At 44.8% G+C, this 23,689-nt stretch overlaps 1 protein-coding gene across 1 annotated transcript in view; it reads right to left on the bottom strand.

Moving 5' to 3' along the window:
- MBD2 (methyl-CpG binding domain protein 2) overlaps positions 1-23,689 on the bottom strand; it is a 71,954-nt gene that overhangs the window by 33,732 nt on the left and 14,533 nt on the right. Inside the window, exons 2-3 of the mRNA XM_084832922.1 lie at positions 11,694-11,853; positions 700-837 (exon numbers count right to left, since the gene is read on the bottom strand). Coding sequence (XP_084689048.1) covers positions 700-837; positions 11,694-11,853 — 298 coding nt within the window. The remainder of the gene's footprint in view (positions 1-699; positions 838-11,693; positions 11,854-23,689) is intronic.

A 23,689-nucleotide genomic window follows, 5' to 3' on the forward strand; every position in this document is an offset into this window, starting at 1 on the left:
GTGCTGCAGAGGCATCCGGTGAGATGCAGCAACCGTCCACAAGTGAGGTTTTCCTGCCACGATAGTGAACTTTAGTAGCCACCCTGCTGTATTTAAACCAGAGCCATGGACTGTGCTCGAAGCAACGTCTCAGAAACCTGGAAAGCTTCCTGGTTTTCCTGGAACTTTAAATTTGTTTGGACTTATTTTGTGTGGTGAACCCAGGGCTGATTGGGTTTTTTGTTGTGAAGCTCATGAACTGATTCTAGTCAAGGAACTGCATTGTAATCTGTTATCTGTGGATCTTTATTGGGACCATAAAGGCTTATAGCTAATTACTAGAAGCACTGCAATAAAAGGTTTTACTGAGACTTGTGTCTTTGCATCGGGAAGTCAAGTTCTGACACCTCGGACCAATCACTCTCTCTCAGCCTAACCTACCTCACAGGGCTGTTGTGAAGATAAAATGGAGGAGAACCATATATCCTACTGTGAGCACCTTGGACGAAAGGTAGAATATAAATCTAATAAATGCAAATATGGACATTTGACCACAATCAAATAATAGGCAGTCAACTGACCAGTGTCTTCCAACTGTGATGCTGCATTCCGCAGCACTTTCGCTGTGAAAGTTTACTAGGTAGTTTTTAATCACTATTCTTCTGGAACATATCAGTTAAAGGGATGACACCAATGCCACCATCCCATCACCTCAGTTACCTGTCTAGGCTGTTCAATCACTCGCTGTGGATCAGACTTCACTTTGTTATTAGGATGGTTGGTAACTTTGGTTACAGGCTGCTTAAAAATGGATGCCGTTTGTCTGATTGGTAGCGTTGTATTTAAGTCTGGTTTACCCTATTCAAAGAAAAAGGAGAAAAAGCATTTGTTATTGTATAGCTGACATACCAAACAGGTAAACATGAGAAGTTGTCACATGGCGGGTAATCATGACAGGAAATTAATTTAGTTTTCCACATTTTTACCCTGAAAACAAAATGTTTTAAACAAGCAGTCAATCTAATTAAATGGGGGTGAACAGTATGCAGCCTGCAGGCCACATAGGGCCCCCACTATCGCCACCACCCCAGTGCAGCCCCTGTCACCCCCCAAAAACAATTATTTAACATTTTTAAACAAAAAGAGGGCACTCTGTACTTGCTATGGAACTCCAAAAACATTAAATTTAGCTTTGAAACAAGCTAAATGTAACCTTTGTAAAGCTCTGTAGTGCTAAGGAGCTTTGCCACGGAATCCCAGCTATTTTTTGCTTCTTTTCAAAACTGGGGGGGGGGGGGCATGGTCTGCACAGTTCCCTGTGGAGTGCAGCCCATGCGGGGAGGGGGGGAAGCCTGGGGGGCAAGATTGGCCCCTGGACCCCCTGCAATCACCCACACCTGCAATAAAAATGTGTTTTTGGCTATTTATGGACCAGTTTACACATGCATGTATAACACACAATGACTCACAGCCTCCACGGAACTCCCTTGTCTCCAAAGTGACATCAAAAGATACAGACGTTATACTGTACTGTATATTCCATTTTTAAAACTTTTTATGAGCCAGTTCAGACATTCAGTATTTGTGAGGTATTCAGAAGCCTTCCTAACATGGAAGCTTTCCATGATGCAGGGGAGGTTTTGATACAGATAGATTTTGATGCAGGGATGCTTTTGATCTAAGGCTAAGCTGAAACTGGGGGGGCGGGTTCTGTGAACATTTTCAGAAGTAGTGAAAAGCATCCCTCTTCTGGGTTGATTTACAGGGATCTCATCAGAAGGAGACAAAAGTGCCTGCAAAGTCAATTTAGAGTAAGGTCAAACAGTGATCCATGTGTCTAGTCCCAGTGACAAATGCCATGAAATCCGGTTGGCTACATAGCATTGTGACGTCATCACATTCGTCATGTGACTCCTGATTTGCTGGGATCACTAAGGAAGGAGAAAGTGGGGTGCGGGAAGCAGCATTTAAACAGTAGCAATAGATGGTGGCCCCTTCATGGATCACTGCTTTGTTCTGGCGAAGGGGCTTGCATAACTCAGTGAAGCCATAAGCTATGCCGTGCAGGGCCACCCAAGACGGACAGGTCATGGCAGAGAGTTCTGACAAAATGCGGTCCACTGGAGAAGGAAATGGCAACCCACTCCAGTATTCTTGCCAAGAAAACCCCATGGAACGTATCACAAGGCTAAAAGAGATGACGCCGGAAGATGAGACCCTCAGGTCGGAAGGTGTCCCATATACTACTGGGGAAGAGCAGAGGGTATTTCTAAGTAGCGCCAGAAAGAGTGAAGCGGCTGGGCCAAAGCCGAAAGGACACTCAGCTGTGGATGTGTCTGGTGGTGAAAAGAAAATCCGATGCTGTAAAGAACAATATTGTTTAGGAACCTAGAATGTCAGGTCAATGAATCAAGGTAAGCTAGAGGTGGTCTAGAGATGGCAAGATTGAACATCAACATCTTGGGAATCAGCGAACTAAAATGGACAAGCATGGGCGAATTTAATTCAGGTGACCATCATATCTACTACTGTGGGCAAGAATCCTGTCGAAGAAATGGAGTAGCACTCATAGTCAACAAAAGGGTGGGAAAAGCAGTACTGGGGTACAATCTCAAAAATGATAGAATGATTTCAGTACGAATCCAAGGCAAACCATTCACCATCACAGTAATTCAAGTCTATGCCCCAACCACTGAGGCCGAAGAAGCTGAGGTTGATCGGTTCTATGAAGACCTACAACACCTTCTAGAACTAACACCAAAAAAAGATGTCCTCTTCATCATAGGGGATTGGAATGCTAAAGTAGGAAGTCAAGAAATCACCGGGATAACAGGCAGGCATGGCCTGGGTGTACAAAATGAAGCAGGACAAAAGCTAATAGAGTTTTGCCAAGAGAACACGCTGATCATAGCAAACACTCTTTTCCAACAGCACAAGAGACAACTCTACACATGGACATCACCAGATGGTCAATATCGAAATCAGATTGATTATGTCCTTTGCAGTCAAAGATGGAGAAGCTCTATACAGTCAGTAAAAACAAGACCTGGAGCTGACTGCGGCTCAGATCATGAGCTTCTTGTTGCAAAATTTCAGCTTAAATTGAAGAACGTAGGGAAAACCACTAAACCATTCAGGTATGACCTAAATCATATCCCTTATGAATATACAGTGGAAGTGAGGAATAGATTTAAGGGATTAGACCTGATAGACAAAGTGCCTGAGGAACTATGGATGGAGGTCCGTAACATTGTTCAGGAGGCAGCAACAAAATCCATCCCAAAGAAAAAGAAATGCAGGAAAGCAAAGTGGCTGTCTGAGGAGGCTTTACAAGTAGCTGAAGAAAGAAGGGAAGCGAAAAGCAAGGGAGAAAGGGGAAGATATATCCAACTGAATGCAGAGTACCAGAGAATAGCAAGGAGAGACAAGAAGGCCTTCTTAAATGAACAATGTAAAGAAATCGAGGAAAACAACAGAATGGGAAAGACTAGAGATCTCTTCAAGAAAATTGGAGATAAAAAGGTAAGGTTTTGTGCAAAGACGGGCATGATAAAGGACAAAGAAGGCAGGGACCTAACAGAAGCAGATGAGATTAAGAAGAGGTGGCAAGAATACACACAAGAACTATACAGGAAAGATCTGAATGTCCCTGATAGCCATGATAGTGTGGTCACTGAACTTGAGCCGGACATCCTCGAGAGTGAAGTCAAGTGGGCCTTAGGAAGCATTAGTAACAACAAAGCTAGCGGAGATGACAGCATTCCAGCTGAGCTATTTAAAATCCTAAAAGATGATGCTGTTAAAGTGCTGCACTCAATATGCCAACACATTTGAACACTCAGCAGTGGCCACAAGACTGGAAAAGGTCAGTTTACATTCCAATTCCAAAGAAGGGCAACACCAAAGTGTGTTCAAACTACCACACAATTGTGCTCATTTCACATGCCAGCAAGGTGATGCTCAAAATCCTACAAGCTAGGCTTCAGCAGTATGCAAACCGAGAACTACCAGAAGTACAAGCTGGGTTTCGAAGAGGCAGAGGAACTAGAGATCAAATCGCCAACGTTCGCTGGATCACGGAGAAAGCAAGAGAATTCCAGAAAAACATCTATTTCTGCTTCATTGATTACGCTAAAGCCTTTGATTGTGTGGATCACAACAAACTGTGGCAAATTCTTAAAGTGATGGGAGTACCAGACCACCTTACCTGTCTCCTGAGAAACCTGTACGAGGGTCAAGAAGCAACAGTAAGAACCAGACATGGAACAACCGATTGGTTCAAAATTGGGAAAGGAGTACGACAAGGCTGCATATTGTCACCCTGCTTATTTAATTTATATGCAGAGTACATCATGAGAAACGCCGGGTTGGATGAATCACAGGTCGGAATTAAGATTGCCGGGAGAATTATCAACAACCTCCGATATGCAGACGATACCACCCTAATGGCAGAAAGCGAAGAGGATCTCAAGAGCCTCTTGTTGAGGGTGAAAGTGGAGAGTGCAAAAGCTGGTTTGAAACTCAACATTAAAAAAACGAAGATCATGGCATCTGGCCCCATCACTTCCTGGCATATAGAAGGGGAAGAAATGGAAGCAGTGACAGATTTTACTTTCTTGGGCTCCAAGATCACCGCAGATGGTGACTGTAGCCATGAAATTAAAAGACGCTTGCTCCTTGGGAGGAAAGCTACGGCAAACCTAGACAGCATAGTAAGAAGCAGAGACATCACCTTGCCGACAAAGGTCCATCTAATCAAAGCTATGGTTTTCCCAGTAGTAATGTATGGCTGTGAGAGCTGGACTATAAGGAAGGCTGAGCGCCGAAGAATTGATGCTTTCGAACTGTGGTGCTGGAGAAGACTCTTACGAGTTCCCTGGACTGCAAGGGGGTCAAATCAGTCCATCCTAAAGGAAATCAACCCTGACTGCTCATTGGAAAGACAGATACTGAAGCTGAAGCTCAAATATTTTGGCCACCTAATGCGAAGAGAAAACTCTCTGGAAAAGACCCTGATGCTGGGAAAGACTGAAGGCAAAAGGAGAAGGGGACGACAGAGGATGAGATGGCTAGATAGCATCACCGATGCAATGAATATGAACTTGAGCACACTCCAGGAGAGAGCGCAGGACAGGAAGGCCTGTCGTGCTATGGTCCATGGGGTCACGAAGAGTCGGACACGACTGAACGACTGAACAACAAAACAACAATAGATGGTGGAGGGGGACCAAAGGCTCAAGTCACAAACGAAAAGATACAATGAAGGTGCTACCTGGTACTATTGCACAGTGTAGAAATCTACTGCAGTCAAGCAATCCCACGGAAACATTTTGACATGGTATTGCTGAATGGACTAATCAAAGATTAAAAAATCTATGTCAAGGAACACTGTGCTCTATCATGCAAATTTGCGTAATTTGTTGCATTTCTCTTATTTGTGTGGAGCAAGAGAGACAGCTATGCAAAGTCACTGAAGCCGTATCTGCAAACCACCGGAAATCCTGTTCAGCCCCTATCTTCCTACCTCCTGGCTTGTAAAGGACTAGGAACTTGAAGTTCTCAGGACAGTATTTCTCAATAACATTTTGCTGTGGATGTCAGGGTGGACACTGAGCCCATAGAATCCCAGAGTAGTTCTGATTCTGAGGAAGAGCAGTCGCTCCTGGGAGAGGAGCGCGCTCCTCTTTCCCAGGACCAACAGCTGATGGAGATTCCTCCCACCAGCATTCCTAGTTTAGTTAGCAGTCCAGGGAGTGACCAGGCACAGATAGCAGACTTGGTGGATGTGCGACGCAGACGCAGAGAGCGGCGCCAGATGGAGGGCGCGGAAAGGAGGCGTAATGCCAGGTTGGCGCGCAAACAACGGCTGCGCCCAGAGGATCCAAGGGAAAAGGGGAGGGACTCTCCCTAGTCCTTAAGTTCAGGGGTCTGCCAGTAATTCCCTTTCAAACGGGGACCAACTGTTCCAACGTAGGGCATAGGTACTGTGCTGCTCAGATCTAGTTGCAATCAGTATAGTTGTTAAGTTGTAAAAGAAGAATAAAGCTTTGAAAGGAATTCCTTTGTCTGTGTCTGGACTTGGCTACTGGATTAGACTGAGAGAGGCCTCCAAGGAGCCCTTGACAGTGACGATCAGCACGAGAACATCCCCCAAAATAGCCCTTCGAACAGGCATCAGTGATCGCAGCTCACAACTAGCATCAGATGACCGACCGGTTCACCAGAAACAGAGTACTTAAGGACCATCCTGTCTTTGCCAGCTGACGCTTGCCGGGGCTGGGGCAGAATGCTGCAAGACTGACTGAAGCTACCTGAAGATGAACAGAAGGCAGGAAGTGGTGGTAGCCTATGGCTGGTAGGTGCAGCTAACTAGAGAGCCTGCTGCAATAAGAAAGCAGGAGCAAAGTGACCGAGAGAGAGAGAGAAAGAGAGAGAGAGAGAGAGCCTGGAAACTAGTAGCTTTTCCTATGAGAACATTTGGGCAAATTTTAAGGGACAGGTTGAGGTCCAAAGGCAGAACAAAATTGCCCTGCCTCTTTCCCTTCCTCCAGAATTAAGTTAAGGATGCTTGCAGATGGAGGCTTCCTAGTGCTACTAATTAGAACACCTTGTGCAGCTCTTCCATGTGTATCTCCTTAATAGATTTGCTGCAGTAAGATGGAAGAAGCAGTGGGGAAACACTGGAGGGTTACAAGAGAGGAAGGTGACATTGTTCGGATCCCCCACACAATTCTGCCGGGTTATTGCATCGTAAAAGCCTCATCTAGGAGCCCGAGTGATGGCTTGCGTTGCTCAGAAAAGCATTATGGGGCAGAGAGGACAGCAGCCATCAGGAGGAGCACAGCACAGCCAAAAGTAACTTTGTCCCCCCACACACAAAGAAGGCAGACAATTTGCACTGACAGCCTACTGAATTCAGCCCTATAGCAGTGCAGATCCTGAAGTCTACTTTAAGCCCTGCCCCTGCAGCGAAGAGTGGATCTCTTAATAGAGCCATGCGCTGGCTTGAACATGTTACCCATTTGAAGAATAGCTCAGGCACTGCTCTCCATTGCACAAGTGATGCATTCTGGCAAGTCTTCCTCCAAACACCTACTTTTGCTCCCCAGAAGATGAGCACAGCAATGACAGCATTTTAAAAATGCACTGGGTGATTGCTTGGCATCACCTGTCACAGAAAAGGTTATCCAGAGATGTTCTGTCAGCCTTATCATTGTTCATCACAAAGGTATGTGATGTTCAGCCGGAATCTAGCTTCCTGTAACTTGAGCCCATTATTCCATGTCCTGCACTCTGGGATGAACATCAAGAAAAACTTCCTGAGTGTTAGAGCAATACAACAATGCAACCTGTGACCTAGGGAGGTGGTGGGCTCTCCCACACTGGAGGCATTCAAGACAAGGCTGGACAGCCATCTGTCAGGGATGCTCTGACTTGGATTCCTGCATTAAGCAGGGGGTTGGACTCGATGGCCTTATAGGCACCTTCCAACCCTACTTTTCTATAATTCTATGATTCTATGAAAAGGTTTTGCAAAGATTGTTGTTGTTGTTGTTGTTCAGTCGTTCAGTAGTGTCCGACTCTTCGTGACCCCATGGACCATAGCACGACAGGCCTTCCTGTCCTGCGCTCTCTCCCGGAGTGTGCTCAAGTTCATATTCATTGCATCGGTGATGCTATCTAGCCATCTCATCCTCTGTCGTCCCCTTCTCCTTTTGCCTTCAGTCTTTCCCAGCATCAGGGTCTTTTCCAGAGAGTTTTCTCTTCGCATTAGGTGGCCAAAATATTTGAGCTTCAGCTTCAGTATCTGTCTTTCCAATGAGCAGTCAGGGTTGATTTCCTTTAGGATGGACTGATTTGACCTCCTTGCAGTCCAGGGGACTCGTAAGAGTCTTCTCCAGCACCACAGTTCAAAAGCATCAATTCTTCGGCACTCAGCCTTCCTTATAGTCCAGCTCTCACAGCCATACATTTGTTGTTGTTGTTCAGTCGTTCAGTCGTGTCCGACTCTTCGTGACCCCATGGACCATAGCACGCCAGGCCTTCCTTTCCTGCGCTCTCTCCCGGAGCGTGCTCAAGTTCATATTCATTGCATCCGTGATGCTATCTAGCCATCTCATCCTCTGCCGTCCCCTTCTCCTTTTGCCTTCAGTCTTTCCCAGCATCAGGGTCTTTTCCAGGGAGTTTTCTCTTCGCATTAGGTGGCCAAAATATTGGAGCTTCAGCTTCATTATCTGTCCTACCAATGAGCACTCAGGGTTGATTTCCTTTAGGATGGACTGATTTGACCTCCTTGCAGTCCAGGGCACTCGTAAGAGTCTTCTCCAGCACCACAGTTCGAAAGCATCAATTCTTCGGCGCTCAGCCTTCCTTATAGTCCAGCTCTCACAGCCATACATTACTACTGGGAAAACCATAGCTTTGATTAGACGGACCTTTGTCGGCAAGGTGATGTCTCTGCTTCCTACTATGCTGTCTAGGTTTGCCATAGCTTTCCTCCCAAGGAGCAAGCGTCTTTTAATTTCATGGCTACAGTCACCATCTGCGGTGATCTTGGAGCCCAAGAAACTAAAATCTGTCACTGCTTCCATTTCTTCCCCTTCTATATGCCAGGAAGTGATGGGGCCAGATGCCATGACCTTCGTTTTTTTAATGTTGAGTTTCAAACCAGCTTTTGCACTCTCCTCTTTCACCCTCAACAAAAGGCTCTTTAGATCCTCTTCGCTTTCTGCCATTAGGGTGGTATCATCTGCATATCGGAGGTTGTTGATAATTCTCCCGGCAATCTTAATTCCGACCTGTGATTCATCCAACCCGGCATTTCTCATGATGTACTCTGCATATAAGTTAAATAAGCAGGGTGACAATATGCAGCCTTGTCGTACTCCTTTCCCAATTTTGAACCAATCGGTTGTTCCATGTCTGGTTCTTACTGTTGCTTCTTGACCCTCGTACAGGTTTCTCAGGAGACAGGTAAGGTGGTCTGGTACTCCCATCTCTTTAAGAATTTGCCACAAGTTTGTTGTGATCCACACAATCAAAGGCTTTAGCGTAGTCAATGAAGCAGAAATAGACGTTTTTCTTGCTTTCTCCATGATCTAGCGAATGTTGGCGATTTGATCTCTAGTTCCTCTGCCTCTTCGAAATCCAGCTTGTACTTCCAGTAGTTCTCGGTTCACATACTGCTGAAGCCTAGCTTGTAGGATTTTGAGCATCACCTTGCTGGCATGTGAAAGGAGCGCAATTGTACGGTAGTTTGAACACTGAGTGTTCAAATGTGTTGGCATATTGAGTGCAGCACTTTAACAGCATCATCTTTTAGGATTTTAAATAGCTCAGCTAGAATACTGTCATCTCCACTAGCTTTGTTGTTAATAATGCTTGCTAAGGCCCACTTGACTTCACTCTCGAGGATGTATGGCTCAAGTTCAGTGAGTGCGCTATCATGGCTATCAGGGCCATTAAGATCTTTCCTGTATAGTTCTTCTGTGTGTTCTTGCCACCTCTTCTTAATCTCATCTGCTTCTGTTAGGTCCCTGCCTTCTTTGTCTTTTATCATGCTCGTCTTTGCACAAAACGTTCCCTTGAGATCTCCAATTTTCTTGAAGAGATCTCTAGTCTTTCCCATTCTGTTGTTTTCCTCAATTTCTTTGCATTGTTCATTTAAGAAGGCCTTCTTGTCTCTCCTTGCTATTCTCTGGAACTCTGCATTCAGTTGGATATATCTTCCCCTTTCTCCCTTGCTTTTCGCTTCCCTTCTTTCCTCAGCTACTTGTAAAGCCTCCTCAGACAGCCACTTGGCTTTCCTGCATTTCTTTTTCTTTGGGATGGATTTCGTTGCTGCCTCCTGAACAATGCTACGGACCTCTGTCCATAGTTCCTCAGGCACTCTGTCTATCAGGTCTAATCCCTTAAATCTATTCCTCACCTCCACTGTATAATCATAAGGGATATGATTTAGGTCATACCTGAATGGTTTAGTGGTTTTACCGACGTTCTTCAATTTAAGCTGAAATGTTGCAACAAGAAGCTCATGATCTGAGCCACAGTCAGCTCCAGGTCTTGTTTTGACTGACTGTATAGAGCTTCTCCATCTTTGGCTGCAAAGGACATAATCAATCTGATTTCGATATTGACCATCTGGTGATGTCCATGTGTAGAGTCGCCTCTTGTGCTGGTGGAAAAGAGTGTTTGCTATGATCAGCGTGTTCTCTTGGCAAAACTCTATTAGCCTTTGTCCTGCTTCATTTTGAACACCAAGGCCACGCTTGCCTGCTATCCCGGTGATTTCTTGACTTCCTACTTTAGCATTCCAATCCCCTATGATGAAAAGGACATCTTTTTTTGGTGTTAGTTCTAGAAGGTGTTGTAGGTCTTCATAGAACCGATCAACCTCAGCTTCTTCGGCCTCAGTGGTTGGGGCATAGACTTGAATTACTGTGATGTTGAATGGTTTGCCTTGGATTCGTACTGAGATCATTCTATCGTTTTTGAGATTGTACCCCAGTACTGCTTTTCCCACCCTTTTGTTGACTATGAGTGCTACTCCATTTCTTCTAAGGGATTCTTGCCCGCAGTAGTAGATATAATGGTCACCTGAATTAAATTCGCCCATGCTTGTCCATTTTAGTTCGCTGATTCCCAAGATGTCGATGTTCAATCTTGCCATCTCATGTTTGACCACCTCCAGCTTACCTTGATTCATTGATCTGACATTCCAGTTCCTAAACAATCTTGTTCCTACAGCATCGGATTTTCTTTTCACCACCAGACACATCTACAGCTGAGTGTCCTTTCGGCTTTGGCCCAGCCGCTTCACTCTTTCTGGCGCTACTGGGAAATACCCTCTGCTCTTCCCCAGTAGTATATTGGACACCTTCCGACCTGAGGGGCTCATCTTCCGGCGTCATCTCTTTTAGCCTTGTGATACGTTCCATGGGGTTTTCTTGGCAAGAATACTGGAGTGGGTTGCCATTTCCTTCTCCAGTGGACCACATTTTGTCAGAACTCTCCACCATGACCTGTCCATCTTGGGTGGTCCTGCACGGCATAGCTTATGGCTTCACTGAGTTACGCAAGCCCCTTCGCCACAACAAGGCAGTGATCCATGAAGGGGGGAGATATGATAGCGCTCTTCAAGTCCTTGAAAGGTTGTCAGAGAGAGGAAGGCCGGGATCTCTTCTCAATCATCCCAGAATGCAGGACACGGAATAATGGGCTCAAGTTACAGAAAGCCAGATTCCGGCTGAGCATCAGGAAAAACTTTCTGACTGTTAGAGCAAGACGACAATGGAACCTATGACCTAGGGAGGTGGTGGGCTCTCCCAAACTGGAAGCATTCAAGATGAAGCTGGACAGCCATATGCTCTGACTTGGATTCCTGCATTGAGCAGGGGGCTGGACTCGATGGTCTTGCAGGCCCCTTCCAACCCTACTATTCTATGATTCTATAATATAAGTCACCATCAATTATCACCTTCAATTATAATTTTTGAATTATATCACGTTTTGTATTTCAGACTTATTTCTTGACAAAGTATTGCTTAAAACATTCACACAAACGCATACACCTCTATCACTGAGCAAGATAAATGCAAGGATTACAAAGGGAGCTGCTAGGGGTGGCAAATAAACAGAAGTTTGCTCCTTTTCTCTCTTTATTTTTTCAGAGTTTTTGGAACTGGCACATTCATGAAGTGCACTTCTGAACCAACCTTATTTTGACTGAGTGAATCATTCCTTAATCTCTGTTTGTTCTTCTGTAATTTACTGGGCATCATCTTCCCTGTCCTGAAGTCAAAACTGCTGAGATCAACAGTGTTCCCCAAGTATCTTGCCAACTGGGGCTTGCTTCGGAACTTCTTTCCACTTGGACTAAAAATTTAAAGAAAAAGAAAAGAAGAAAATGATTGGTTATGACCTTGTCATGCAGGGCAATACAACTCTTATTCAGAGATTCCAAAGCACATTCAACTAATGTCCCTAGAAGTGGGAAATACCATATCCCCCATGCATAAAACTGCATAGAAGGCTCCATTCAGGCACTGACTCACATAGGTTGGGGGGGGAGCCTGCCTCAATGCCCCCCCCCATTCATTCAATACACTTTGGAACAATGGAAGAGGGCTATAGTCTCCTTTGATTGCAATCCTCACCATGTCATTGCATATACTTTGATGCCAGGGTGTCCAGTTGCTAGCTCATACCGGGCGCCCGTTTTAACTTCATCTGGCCCCTGATAGCACTGTCAACTTTGGATCAGGGCACGACAAAAACCTTTTGCTCGAATTTCCACTCAAAAAGAGAGAAAAGGCATCTTCATATAAAGGTGCATGTTACTGGACTGCTTTCTTGTGAGAATTCAGGAAAGTCAGAGGAACCACAGCCAAGCTCTTGAGCAGATTGAACTTCTAGAAGAATCATTCCTCAGCCCTCCCCCATCCCAGACAGTGGTTCATACCACCTGCACACATGGTTGTATCATCATGCTCCAGAGTTGTGGAGCCTTTGCTGCCAAGTGACGTCAACTTTACCATAGACCCTGACCATCCATAAGGGGTTTCAGATTGTGCTGGTCCCTGGATTAGTATCTGAATTGTGGCTGCCAAGAATATGGAAGTTGGCCAGCCTGGCTTTAAAGGAACCTTTATTTTATTATTTTATTATTTATTTATTTATATTTCTTATATTTCTATACTGTCCAATAGCCGAAGCTTTCTGGGTGGTTCACAAATAATTAAAACCCTAAAATGCATGATGAAACATAATATAAAACCTTTAAAAGTTTAAAACAAAATAAAACCAGAGTAAAGGACAGCAGCAGGGAAATATCTACAAACACAGTAACACAATTCAGAACAAAATCGAAGGACTAAAAAGCCTGGGAAACTAAAAAGGTCTTCACCTGGCATCAAAAAGACCCCAACGTAGGTGCCAGGTGAGCCTCTCTGGGGAGGGAATTCCACAACTGGGATGCCACCACTAAAAAGGGCCTCTCCTTCATAGCCACCCACCTCACTTCATTTGGAGGGGGCTCCCAGAGGAGGACATCTGAAGATGATCTTAGGGCCTGGGCAGGTATATAACATCCTTACCAAAGGACATTTGGGCTTTTATCATTAGGTATTTAAACTAGAGCTGTGCACAAATGGCCTCTCAAAATTCTCCAGCCTATTTGTGGGCAGAGAAATTGGGGGGACAATTTCACCGAATTCCTCCTACAGGAAGAGAAATTCTCTAATAGTTTCTCACAGATAGGGCTCACTATTGGCAGAGGTTGTAGCACAGGTTCTTCCTTTTTTCCTAAGGGTTTTTGGTTTACTGCACTGTTTCTGTAGGTGACAACAGCATCAACTGTGTTGAGGCTTCCACTTTTTGAGGCAGAATTTTGAATTTCTTTTAGTGGTAGTTTTGCGCTTATCTCATCATTGCAATATACAATGGAGGTGAGGAATAGATTTAAGGGATTAGACCTGATAGACAGAGTACCTGAGGAACTATGGACGGAGGTCCGTAACATTGTTCAGGAGGCAGCAACATCCCAAAGAAAAAGAAATGCAAGAAAGCCAAGTGGCTGTCTGATGAGGCTTTACAAGTAGCTGAGGAAAGAAGGGAAGCAAAAAGCAAGGGAGAAAGGGGAAGATATACCCAAATGAATGCAGAGTTCCAGAGAATAGCAAGTAGAGACAAGAAGGCCTTCTTAAATGAACAATGTAAAGAAATCGAGGAAAACAACAGAATGGGAAAGACTAGAGATCTCTTCAAGAAAATCAGAGATATCAAGGGAACGTTTTGTGCAAAGACGGGCATGATAAAGGACAAAGAAGGCAGGGACCTAACAGAAGCAGATGAGATTAAGAAGAGGTGGAAAGAATACACAAAAGAACTATACAGGAAAGCTCTGAATGTCCCTGATAGCCATGATAGTGCACTCACTGAACTTGAGCCGGACATCCTAGAGAGCGAAGTCAGGTGGGCCTTAGGAAGCATTACTAACAACAAAGCTAGCGGAGATCATAGTATTCCAGCTGAGCTATTTAAGATCCTAAAAGATGATGCTGTTAAAGTGCTGCACTCAATATGCCAACAAATTTGGAACACCCAACAATGGCCACAAGACTGGAAAAGGTCAGTTTCCATTCCAATTCCAAAGAAGGGCAATGCCAAAGAGTGTTCAAACTACCGCACAATTGCGCTCATTTCACATGCCACCAAGGTGATGCTCAAAATCCTACAAGCTAGGCTTCAGCAGCATGTGAATCGAGAACTACCGGAAGTACAAGATGGGTTTCGAAGAGGCAGAGGAACTAGAGATCAAATCGCCAACATTCACTGGGTCATGGAGAAAGCAAGAGAATTCCAGAAAAATGTCTATTTCTGCTTCATTGACTATGCTAAAGCCTTTGATTGTGTGGGTCACAACAAACTGTTGCAAATTCTTAAAGAGATGGGAGTACCAGACCACCTTACCTGTCTCCTGAGAAACCTGTACGAGGGTCAAGAAGCAACAGTAAGAACCAGACATGGAACAACCGACTGGTTCAAAATTGGGAAAGGAGTATGACAAGGCTGCATATTGTCGCCCTGCTTATTTAATTTATATGCAGAGTACATCATGAGAAATGCTGGGTTGGATGAATCACAGGTCGGAATTAAGATTGCCAGAAGAATTATCAACAACCTCCGATATGCAGACGATACCACCCTAATGGCAGAAAGCGAAGAGGATCTCAAGAGCCTCTTGTTGAGCGTGAAAGTGGAGAGTGCAAAAGCTGGTTTGAAATTCAACATTAAAAAAACGAAGATCATGGCATCTGGCTCTATCACTTCCTGGCATATAGAAGGGGAAGTAATGGAAGCAGTGACAGATTTTACTTTCTTGGGCTCCAAGATCACCGCAGACGGTGACTGTAGCCATGAAATTAAAAGACGCTTGCTCCTTGGGAAGAAAGCTATGGCAAACCTAGACAGCATAGTAAGAAGCAGAGACATCACCTTGCCGACAAAGGTCCATCTAATCCAAGCTATGGTTTTCCCAGTAGCAACGTATGGCTGTGAGAGCTGGACTATAAGGAAGGCTGAGCGCCAAAGAATCGATGTTTTCGAACTGTGGTGCTGGAGAAGACTCTTACGAGTCCCCTGGACTGCAAGGAGGTCAAATCAGTCAATCCTAAAGGAAATCAACCCTGACTGCTCATTGGAAGGACAGATACTGAAACTGAAGCTGAAATATTTTGGCCACCTAATGCGAAGAGAAAACTCCCTGGAGAAGACCCTGATGCTGGGAAAGATTGAAGGCAAAGGGAGAAGGGGATGGCAGAGGATGAGGTGGCTAGATAGCATCACCGATGCAATGAATATGAACTTGAGCACACTCCAGGAGAGAGCGCAGGACAGGAAGGCCTGTCGTGCTATGGTCCATAGGGTCACGAAGAGTCGGACACGACTGAACGACTGAACAACATCACTGCAAGGTGGCTGAGGGAGCTGTGTGTGCTTTCTCCCTCTCTATTACACATCTTCCCATTGCTCTGCAGCCTCCCAGGCCACCTGCTATTCCTGAACTATAAATCCCCATGGGAGGAATTGCCTCATGATGGCTTTAACTGAAGTGTGGGAAGCCAAGAAGGCTGCAGGCTGCCACGGAGATTATTGTACAGTGACAGACAGGACACTCATGCACACTCCTCAGCCACCTCATAAGTAAGGTAAGCGCAAGAACCCCAAACCCAACCCAACAGAATTTCTCCAAAATTTCTCCTCCTTTGAATTTCTTTTCTAAAGTAATTTCTTTTCTATCAAACTGAACAAGAATGGTCAAAAAAATGTGGGAGAAATTTTTGGCACAGCACTAATTTAAACAAGGTCACTGCAGCCAATTCACACTTCATAACAGCATCAGACATGCTTGCTATGTTTACTCTTGTGCTTGTTTCCTAACAAGGAACAGGATGTACAAAGAGGAAATGTGAAGAGAAGATATGTATCTCCTGAGCAGGGATGCAGAACCTCATCCAGCCCACCAGGTGGCCCCATCCGGCCGGCCTGGATTCCCCAGATGACCACGACCCCTTCCCCAGCCCCGCCCCCTTTCACCAGACTAACAATCTTCCCCCCCACCCATTCTAAAAGCTTGAAATGCCTCTCCGAAGGCTTACTTACTGGTGATAAGAATGTTAAGCTAAAATATGCTGGTATTTGGGGTGTTTTGAGCCCTGCCTCTTTTTGCCGCTGCCCACCCCCACTGGAATGCAGCCTTGAGAGCTCTTCCAAAATGGAATTCAGCTCTTCAGGCTGAAAGAGGTTCAACACCACTGCTCCAAAGACTTGAGGACCACTGATGCACACAGTCTGGAGACCCATTATTAGCTGTGGCTAATTCCTGGCAGACACCTCTTGTGTGTTTGGGGGCACACACATCTTTCCTTTATACTTTCTATGTTTCTCACAGAAAACACCAGTGTAAAATGCTACAGGCTTGCTGTTGTGAAAATGTGCAATCAGCCAAGAGTTACAATGAACAGACTGTTGGATTAGGATGTGAGAAACTCAAGTTCAAATTTCTGCTCAGCTAAGAAACTCAGTGGGTGGATTTTGGCAAACCACCATCGCTCAGCCTAATCCACCTCACCTGTTATAGTAAATGTATGCTGGGGGGCAGAGACAGAAGCCAAAAGAATGTATTAACATGACAACTACCGTGCATGCTGGGAGCTGTAGGTCTTTTTTCTGTCTAAACGTGCATAGGATTATGCCCTAAGTGGCTCAGGTTCCCTCCTCCCCACTCCACATTTTATCCTCACAACCTGCCTGTGAGGTAGGTTAGCCTGAGAGACTGGGACTGGCCCAAGGTCACCCAGTGAGCTTCAAACCTGAGGTGGGATCAGAACCTGCATCTCCTAGATCTTAAGACAACACTAACAACTATGCATTGGGGTATTTTACAAACTGAATTGTGTAGACTAGGCACTATTTCCATCTTTTTGTTTAATCTGCATACTTGGGGGAGGGGTTCATTCTTTGGAAACTGTAACTCTGATTTTTGGAGGAGAAGACCTGTATAAGATAGAGCTTGGGAATGCACAGAACACAAGATGGAAGAGAGATAGAAAGCTAGTGAGAGGGTAAAGAGGAATGGAAGTGACTTGAGGTGGAAGCCGCACACAGGGGACACATTCAAGCCCTGCCCACAAGCAATTATTGGGGTCCCATTAGGGGCCCCACCCCTGTGGCTTCTGAGAGCACTACCCACAACATCCATGCATTAAGACATGGACTTCTGCGGAGAGGAAAGCCTATACACATAGACTTCTAGGCATGCAGGCTTTCTAAGAAGCCCAAATACTGATCACACGGGGTCCAGCTTCCAGGGACGTCTACATGCATAGGCTTTCCCACTGCCTACGCATCAACATTGGAGGCAAGCCCAGGGCAAGCCATGCAAGAGCCTCTTATCTAAGCGCATATGTATCCCACGCTATTTACAAGTTACTTTCCAATGGAGACCATTTGAATGTTCATAAGCCACTGAGCCCTCCTTCATACATGTTTGTACACCACTCCATTTCTTTTCTCCCAATCACCGTGCGTTCGATGACTGGCAATTGGAGCTATGGAATGCTGCCACTGAAAAATGTGGCATTTGAATCAACATGGGAGTAACTGGGAGCCCCATGTGTGGCATGAGATCCATGATGGCCCATTCACACATACTGCCATGATTAAGCAGGAAGCACACACATGTGAATCAGCCCCCCCTACACACACACCCTACCCCCAAGTGTACAGCGATTGAAGGATGAGAGATCAAGCAAGGCTCATGTTTGTGTGAACCATCCTACAGAAACTATTTGATGCTCATTCTCATAATGAGTCTACCGCAGCCTTCCTCAACCAGGCGCCCTCCAGATGTGTTTGACTGCAACTCCCATAATTCCTGGCCAGATTGGGGAAGGCCTATCTCCAGCGTCTCTGTAGCTCAGCTGAAACTGCTCTTGAAAGATGTGCAGGCATCATACAGCGTACAAAAGGACTCTGCTTTTTAAAACACAATTCAAGGGCTCGTTTTTAGAAGTGACTGCCCGGAGACCAAGGACGATGGTTTATTCTCTTTGCAGTGTAGCTTTGAAACTTCAACAAATCTACATACACAAGAGTATGAATGAAGGGGGTCCAGCTTTGCAAAGCGATACAATTCTTCGGCTCACACAAAAGAGTCAGAATGAAAGTAGCTGCGTCTTAAAATAGATATTTCAAAATTAAACTGCACTAGCAAGTTCCTGACACATGCCTATTCAAATATATAACTAACCATAACCCCCACTTTTTTTTCCTGACTAAACCACTATTGTTTCAAAAGCCTGCTGGTTTCTTTAGCATATGAACCCAAAGACCTGCTTAACACATACCCAAGGGCAGGGCTGGCCCAAGACATTTTGCTGCCTGAAGCAAAGGAAAAGAGGGCACCTCTCCCCCACCACACAGTTGACATACATAAGCTGACTGGGTTGGTAGTTCATAGAATAGTAGGGTTGGAAGGGGCCTACAAGGCCATCAAGTCCAACCCCCTGCTCAATGCAGGAATCCAAGTCAGGGCATCCCTGACAGAAGACTGTCCAGCCTTGTCCTGAACGCCTCCAGTGTGGGAGAGCCCACCACCTCCCCAGGCAACTGGTTGCATTGTCATATTGCTCCAACAGTCAGGAAGTTTTTCCTGATGTTCAGCCGGAATCTGGCTTCCTGTAACTTGAGCCCATTATTCCGTGTCCTGCACTCTGGGATGATCGAGAAGAGATCCTGGCCTTCCTCTCTGGGACAACATTTCAAGTACTTGAAGAGCGCTATCATGTCTCCCCTCAGCCTTCTCTTCTCAAGGCCAGTTCTATTTTATTTCAACAATTGTGATGCGACGGTGTGCTCCGCTGCATCTGAGGGCAGCAGACTAGCTTAGGAGGCGCAAGGCGGACTGTGTGGCACACACAGCTTTGATCTCCAACACATCACTGCCATTCCCTGTCCCACAGCATGTCTGCCTGAGGCAGCCGCCTCACTCTGCCACATAGTAGGGCCGGCCTTGCCTAAGGGCATCCCAGGTAGGAGTATCGATCTTTTTTTCGTTTGAAGTGTAGGACTCCATATGACAACAAGATGATGGATGATGATGATGATGATTGCATTTATATCCCATGTTTCCTCCAGTGCACCATACATCATCTTCCTTCTCCCCCAGTTTATCCTCACAACCACTCTGTGTGGTAGGTTATGCTGAGAGAAAGTGAGTGGCCCTGTGAGCTGCCTAGACGAGGGGGATTTGAACCTGGGTCTCCCCTGGTACTATACCAATATTCTAACCACTACTCCACACTAGCTCTCAAGGTCCTTTGCAAGTTTCTTAGTTTCAAAGGAGGTTTGCCATGCCTTGGGGAGGGACTGCTGTTGGAGACACACAAGCCCTAATGGACATATAGACTGAAATGCATAGTTCACTGGAACCTGGTAATAATTTATAACAGGTTCAGAAGTATGACAGATGTAAGCTGTGGGGGAAGAATCAAAAAAGTTCATGACAGCTGGATAAAACATGGGTAGAAATACTTCACAAGTTTTTTAAAAATCTTCCCTATTTAAAAACACACACACACACACACACACACATTTCCTTATATTTTATTTGCCTTAGTAAAGCAGTTGTTTCAAAAGAAGGTTTAAAGCGGAAGTCTCCTTCATGGCAGTATTAAATATAGTTACCAGCATGACAGAGAGATCTGCTTCACCACTGGTCCACTTTCCACCACAATGGAAAGACCATCTCTCTTTGGTTGTTAGTGATTTTAGTGACCTCCAGTTAATGGGATTCTACTGGTGTTCTTAAGTTTTGCCTTTCTGGCTTTTGCTGATCTGTTTCTTCTTTGGAAAACCTTTGCCTAAAAGCTGTGACCCAAGGGAAAAGTCACACGGTGGGTGGAGCCAGCACCAAAAATGGGTGGAGCCAGCAGCAGATGATGCTGAGGGCTACGTGAAGTTAGGGTGAGGGCTGCAACTTCCCGACCCCAGTTTCAAGTAATGATGCATTAGTTGTTGCTTTTCGACAGTATGTTGAAAATCTAGGCCAGCCTTCCCCAACCTGGTGCCCTCCAGATGTTCTGGACTACAACTCCCAGAATTTCTGGCCATGCTAGCTGGGGCTGATGGGAGTTTAAGTCCATAACATCTGGAAGGCATTAGGTTGTGGAAGACTGATGGAGACACTTTAATAAAGGGGCTCAGTCCTAGCAACCAGCCAAAGGCCCCTGACTGAGCGAGGATTTGAATTCAGATCTTTCTAGTCCAAGTCCAACACCCTCCCTATTACATCAGATTAGTTAATAACACTGTCCTTGTCACCACCATCACTAATTTTTTGTCTTTGGTCTGAATACCAACAACTGAAATCTAGTTAAGCACAGTTTGAAATCATGTTCTTCTCCATTTTGAACATTAATTATTAGTCCTTTTAAAAAGGGGTGGGGGTGGGGATAGGGATAGAGACTCACTTGGCCAGCTCAGACAACCGGCATCCCCCATGCAAACTCCATGGCTGTTTGCAAAGTCCACCACCAGGATCATAGCCTGGCAGAACTCAAAACTAAGGCACCGTACATAAAAATAGGTGACTGCATATGAGCATTACCGCAGGGGGGCATTTTCAAGTTTCTGCCACTGTGCAATGCACAGCAGGTGCATACGTGGTCCCAATGTGGCAATGTTCATACTCAAAAATAGCACACCAGTGAGAGTGCTACCAACACCCCCACACACTCCCAAGGCACTCAAGAGGGGGAACATTTTGAGTCTGTATTAGGTTTAAGTTTATTGCCTATAGGAAAACCTGGTCAGCAGGTTTTCCTGGAGAGCCACTTTGAGGACGAAGCAAAGGAAGTGAGCCAGTACCTTAACACCCATCCTCTAAAAGTAGCTTGCTAACAAAGTCTGGTGTCCCATATGCCATTTTCTCCATGCCTCTTTTGGCCCTAAGCTGAAGGATCCAGGTGTATGGCTAATGGCCTCCAGCTAGCGACCACTAGCCTATTGGATCATTTTCAACTCTCAGCTCTCATTCCCTGGGCGGATCTAGTCAAGACCACTTAATCTAAAATGAATGTGGGACAGAACGGGCTGGACTACAGTAATGCTCTTTATGTATAGCTGCCTTTGAAGAGTGCTTAGAAACTTCAGTTCAAAATGCAGCTATCAGAGTTTGGACTAGGAACAAAGCGCAAGGAGCATATTACTCCCAGTATTGTACCACATTCACCAGTTTCCAAATTAGTTTCTAGGCCCAGTTTAAAGTGCAGGCCAATTCAAGCCCCTAAATCAGCCTTCCCCAACCTGGGACTGAGATATTTCTACCCACATGTACCTACTTGACTACTAAGATTAACTTAACAGGCCCTTCTCTGCATTCCAGCACCAATGGGGGTATAGCAGATAGATGTGTAGGACAGCGCCTTTTTGGTCATGGCACCACAAGGTGAGATCCCCTCTCCGGTCCTGATGATGTTGGTCTTCTGATGTGCTGTGCAGATGTGGCTCTTTTATAAAGTGTTTGTAAGAGGACCAGGAGGAGAGTGAACTACTGTTGCCATGCTAGCTGATTTTATCTGTTCTCTTGTTCTAGTAAACTATTTATTGTATTTCAATTTGTTTTTAATGTTTTCTCAAGATCAGTTAGCTGCCTCAGGTAAGTGTGAGTGCCTTTTAAAAGGCAGAAGGGAAGGATAAACATGTTTTTATAAAGAAAATAATGTGGCAGGTTTTAGAGCTGAGGCACCAGGTCACCACTTCAAGTACTTCAGGAAGTTTCTAAAGATGCGTTGGGCTTTCCAGGTGAAGGACTTATTTTACAACCACCACTAGTAAACCAACCACCATAGACCTTATTATTTAAAGAACGCCTCTGCAGTCTCATCTTTTTCAATGGGTTTGTGCAACGTAATTGAAACAGAAGGCAAAACAAGCTATAGAAAAGGAATAGAAAGGCAACCATGTCAATCTAACTCCGCTTCCCCGCCCACAGTTCCATAGCCAGGCCAGCTTTCAGATGCTGCCTTTGCATGTAGGAAAGTGCAACCCAATACTCAAAAACAACGGATTTGTTCAGTCAGAAGGAACCAAGCTTGAAAGAGAAAACTTTGTCAAGTAGAACGGCTCTTTAAGTTTTGCTTCGCCGCTGCCAAATCCCATTACCTAACAGTCAAAACACACACTCACTGCCATGTAACCCACTGAGATTACCTTTCACTGCAACAAGCGTGAAACACACACATCACAACCTCAACTAGCAACAATGGTGCAAACACAGTTGATTGTTTTAAGAGCAGCAATGGCAACATGAGAAAGCCACCGGACTTCAGTTGGTGAAGGATTCCAACTAGATAATGCACTGCGCATGAAGCACTTTGAACACTTGAAAGTGATATACAAAGAATAATCATATCTTATTAATTATGTTAGTTATTATTAGTTTTATTATTAGTATATACTATTTAAAAAGACTGAATAGAGCAGTCTCATTCAGTAACACGCAGCCACAACTGTTAATGGCTGCAGAGTATTAGCACCTAAAAGAGGAATTACAAAAACAGTAACACACATTAGGAAAATCCGCAGTTATAGCAAGGGTATCGCTTTAGAATTTTGACATGAGCCCGAAGGGAAAATAATAATATTTGTTATGTACATCTTCTCCTAACCCTCCTTTTTAGAAAATATCGCATCTATGGTCTATTTATTCTTTGCTCTCCTTTGGTGTTTATGTTTATTTTGATGGAGCCTGGTTAAGGCTTTTATTTGAAAAGATGTTCTTTTAAAAGGTAAGAGTAATTAAAGGTGAGTCCCAGGTTGTGGGATGGAGCTAAAGAAGACTCCCAGGTCTGAAACAAGGTGGCCATGTGTCCAATTTTACAGGGGTCCTCTATTTGCAGGGCAGTCCAATCCAAGTGTGGTTTAAAGATAAAGAACCATAAGAAGAGAAAGCAGAGGCCATGAGATTTCTTATCAACAGCTAGCCCCTGGACAGCAGCAGACTAAGCAGTCACACAGGCCACCTGGTCATAGTCTTTCCCACTCTGGAAAGACTCATTGTATTTCTATTGAAATTATAGTAATTATTTCTAAAAGTTCATATATACGTATAAATTAGCATATGCAGATGTTACGCAAATCCATGTCCCCTTTTGGGGATAGATGCATTTCTTCTTTCTTGGCAATGTGTAAACGGCCACCCTGCTCTGAAACGGGAGCAGAGTACGGCTGCAAACTCCTTAGGTCTGCACATCCCATGCCACTGTGTATCTAGCGAAAACAATGGTGTGGGGCATTTTTTTCTTTTTAAAGAAAACTCTCTCTATATTTTCCCCGGGATAAACCACAATTAGAATTTAAATATATACAGAGATGTTCTGCAAGATCAGGACCTTAGCTTTGCATCTATGAAAGTAGAACACATCAAACAAGCCCCAAGCTGCCTGGTTTGCATATCATTTCAAATTTTTTGGCAGAAGACTGACATCATTGCAAAGGGCCTTGGATTGAACCTACTCCCAGCCCTCTTTTCCCACGTGGAACGTGAATATCAGAAGGTGTGTGGCTTTTGTTGCCATGATTTAAAATGCATATTAAGAAGTGTTAAAAAATTGCTTCGTGTGGAACATGTCCTTCTTCACTGAGAACT

This window comes from Heloderma suspectum, chromosome 2 (assembly GCF_057233095.1).
Source record: "Heloderma suspectum isolate Gila_16-S chromosome 2, 16-S_ref, whole genome shotgun sequence".
Lineage (NCBI taxonomy): Eukaryota > Metazoa > Chordata > Lepidosauria > Squamata > Helodermatidae > Heloderma > Heloderma suspectum.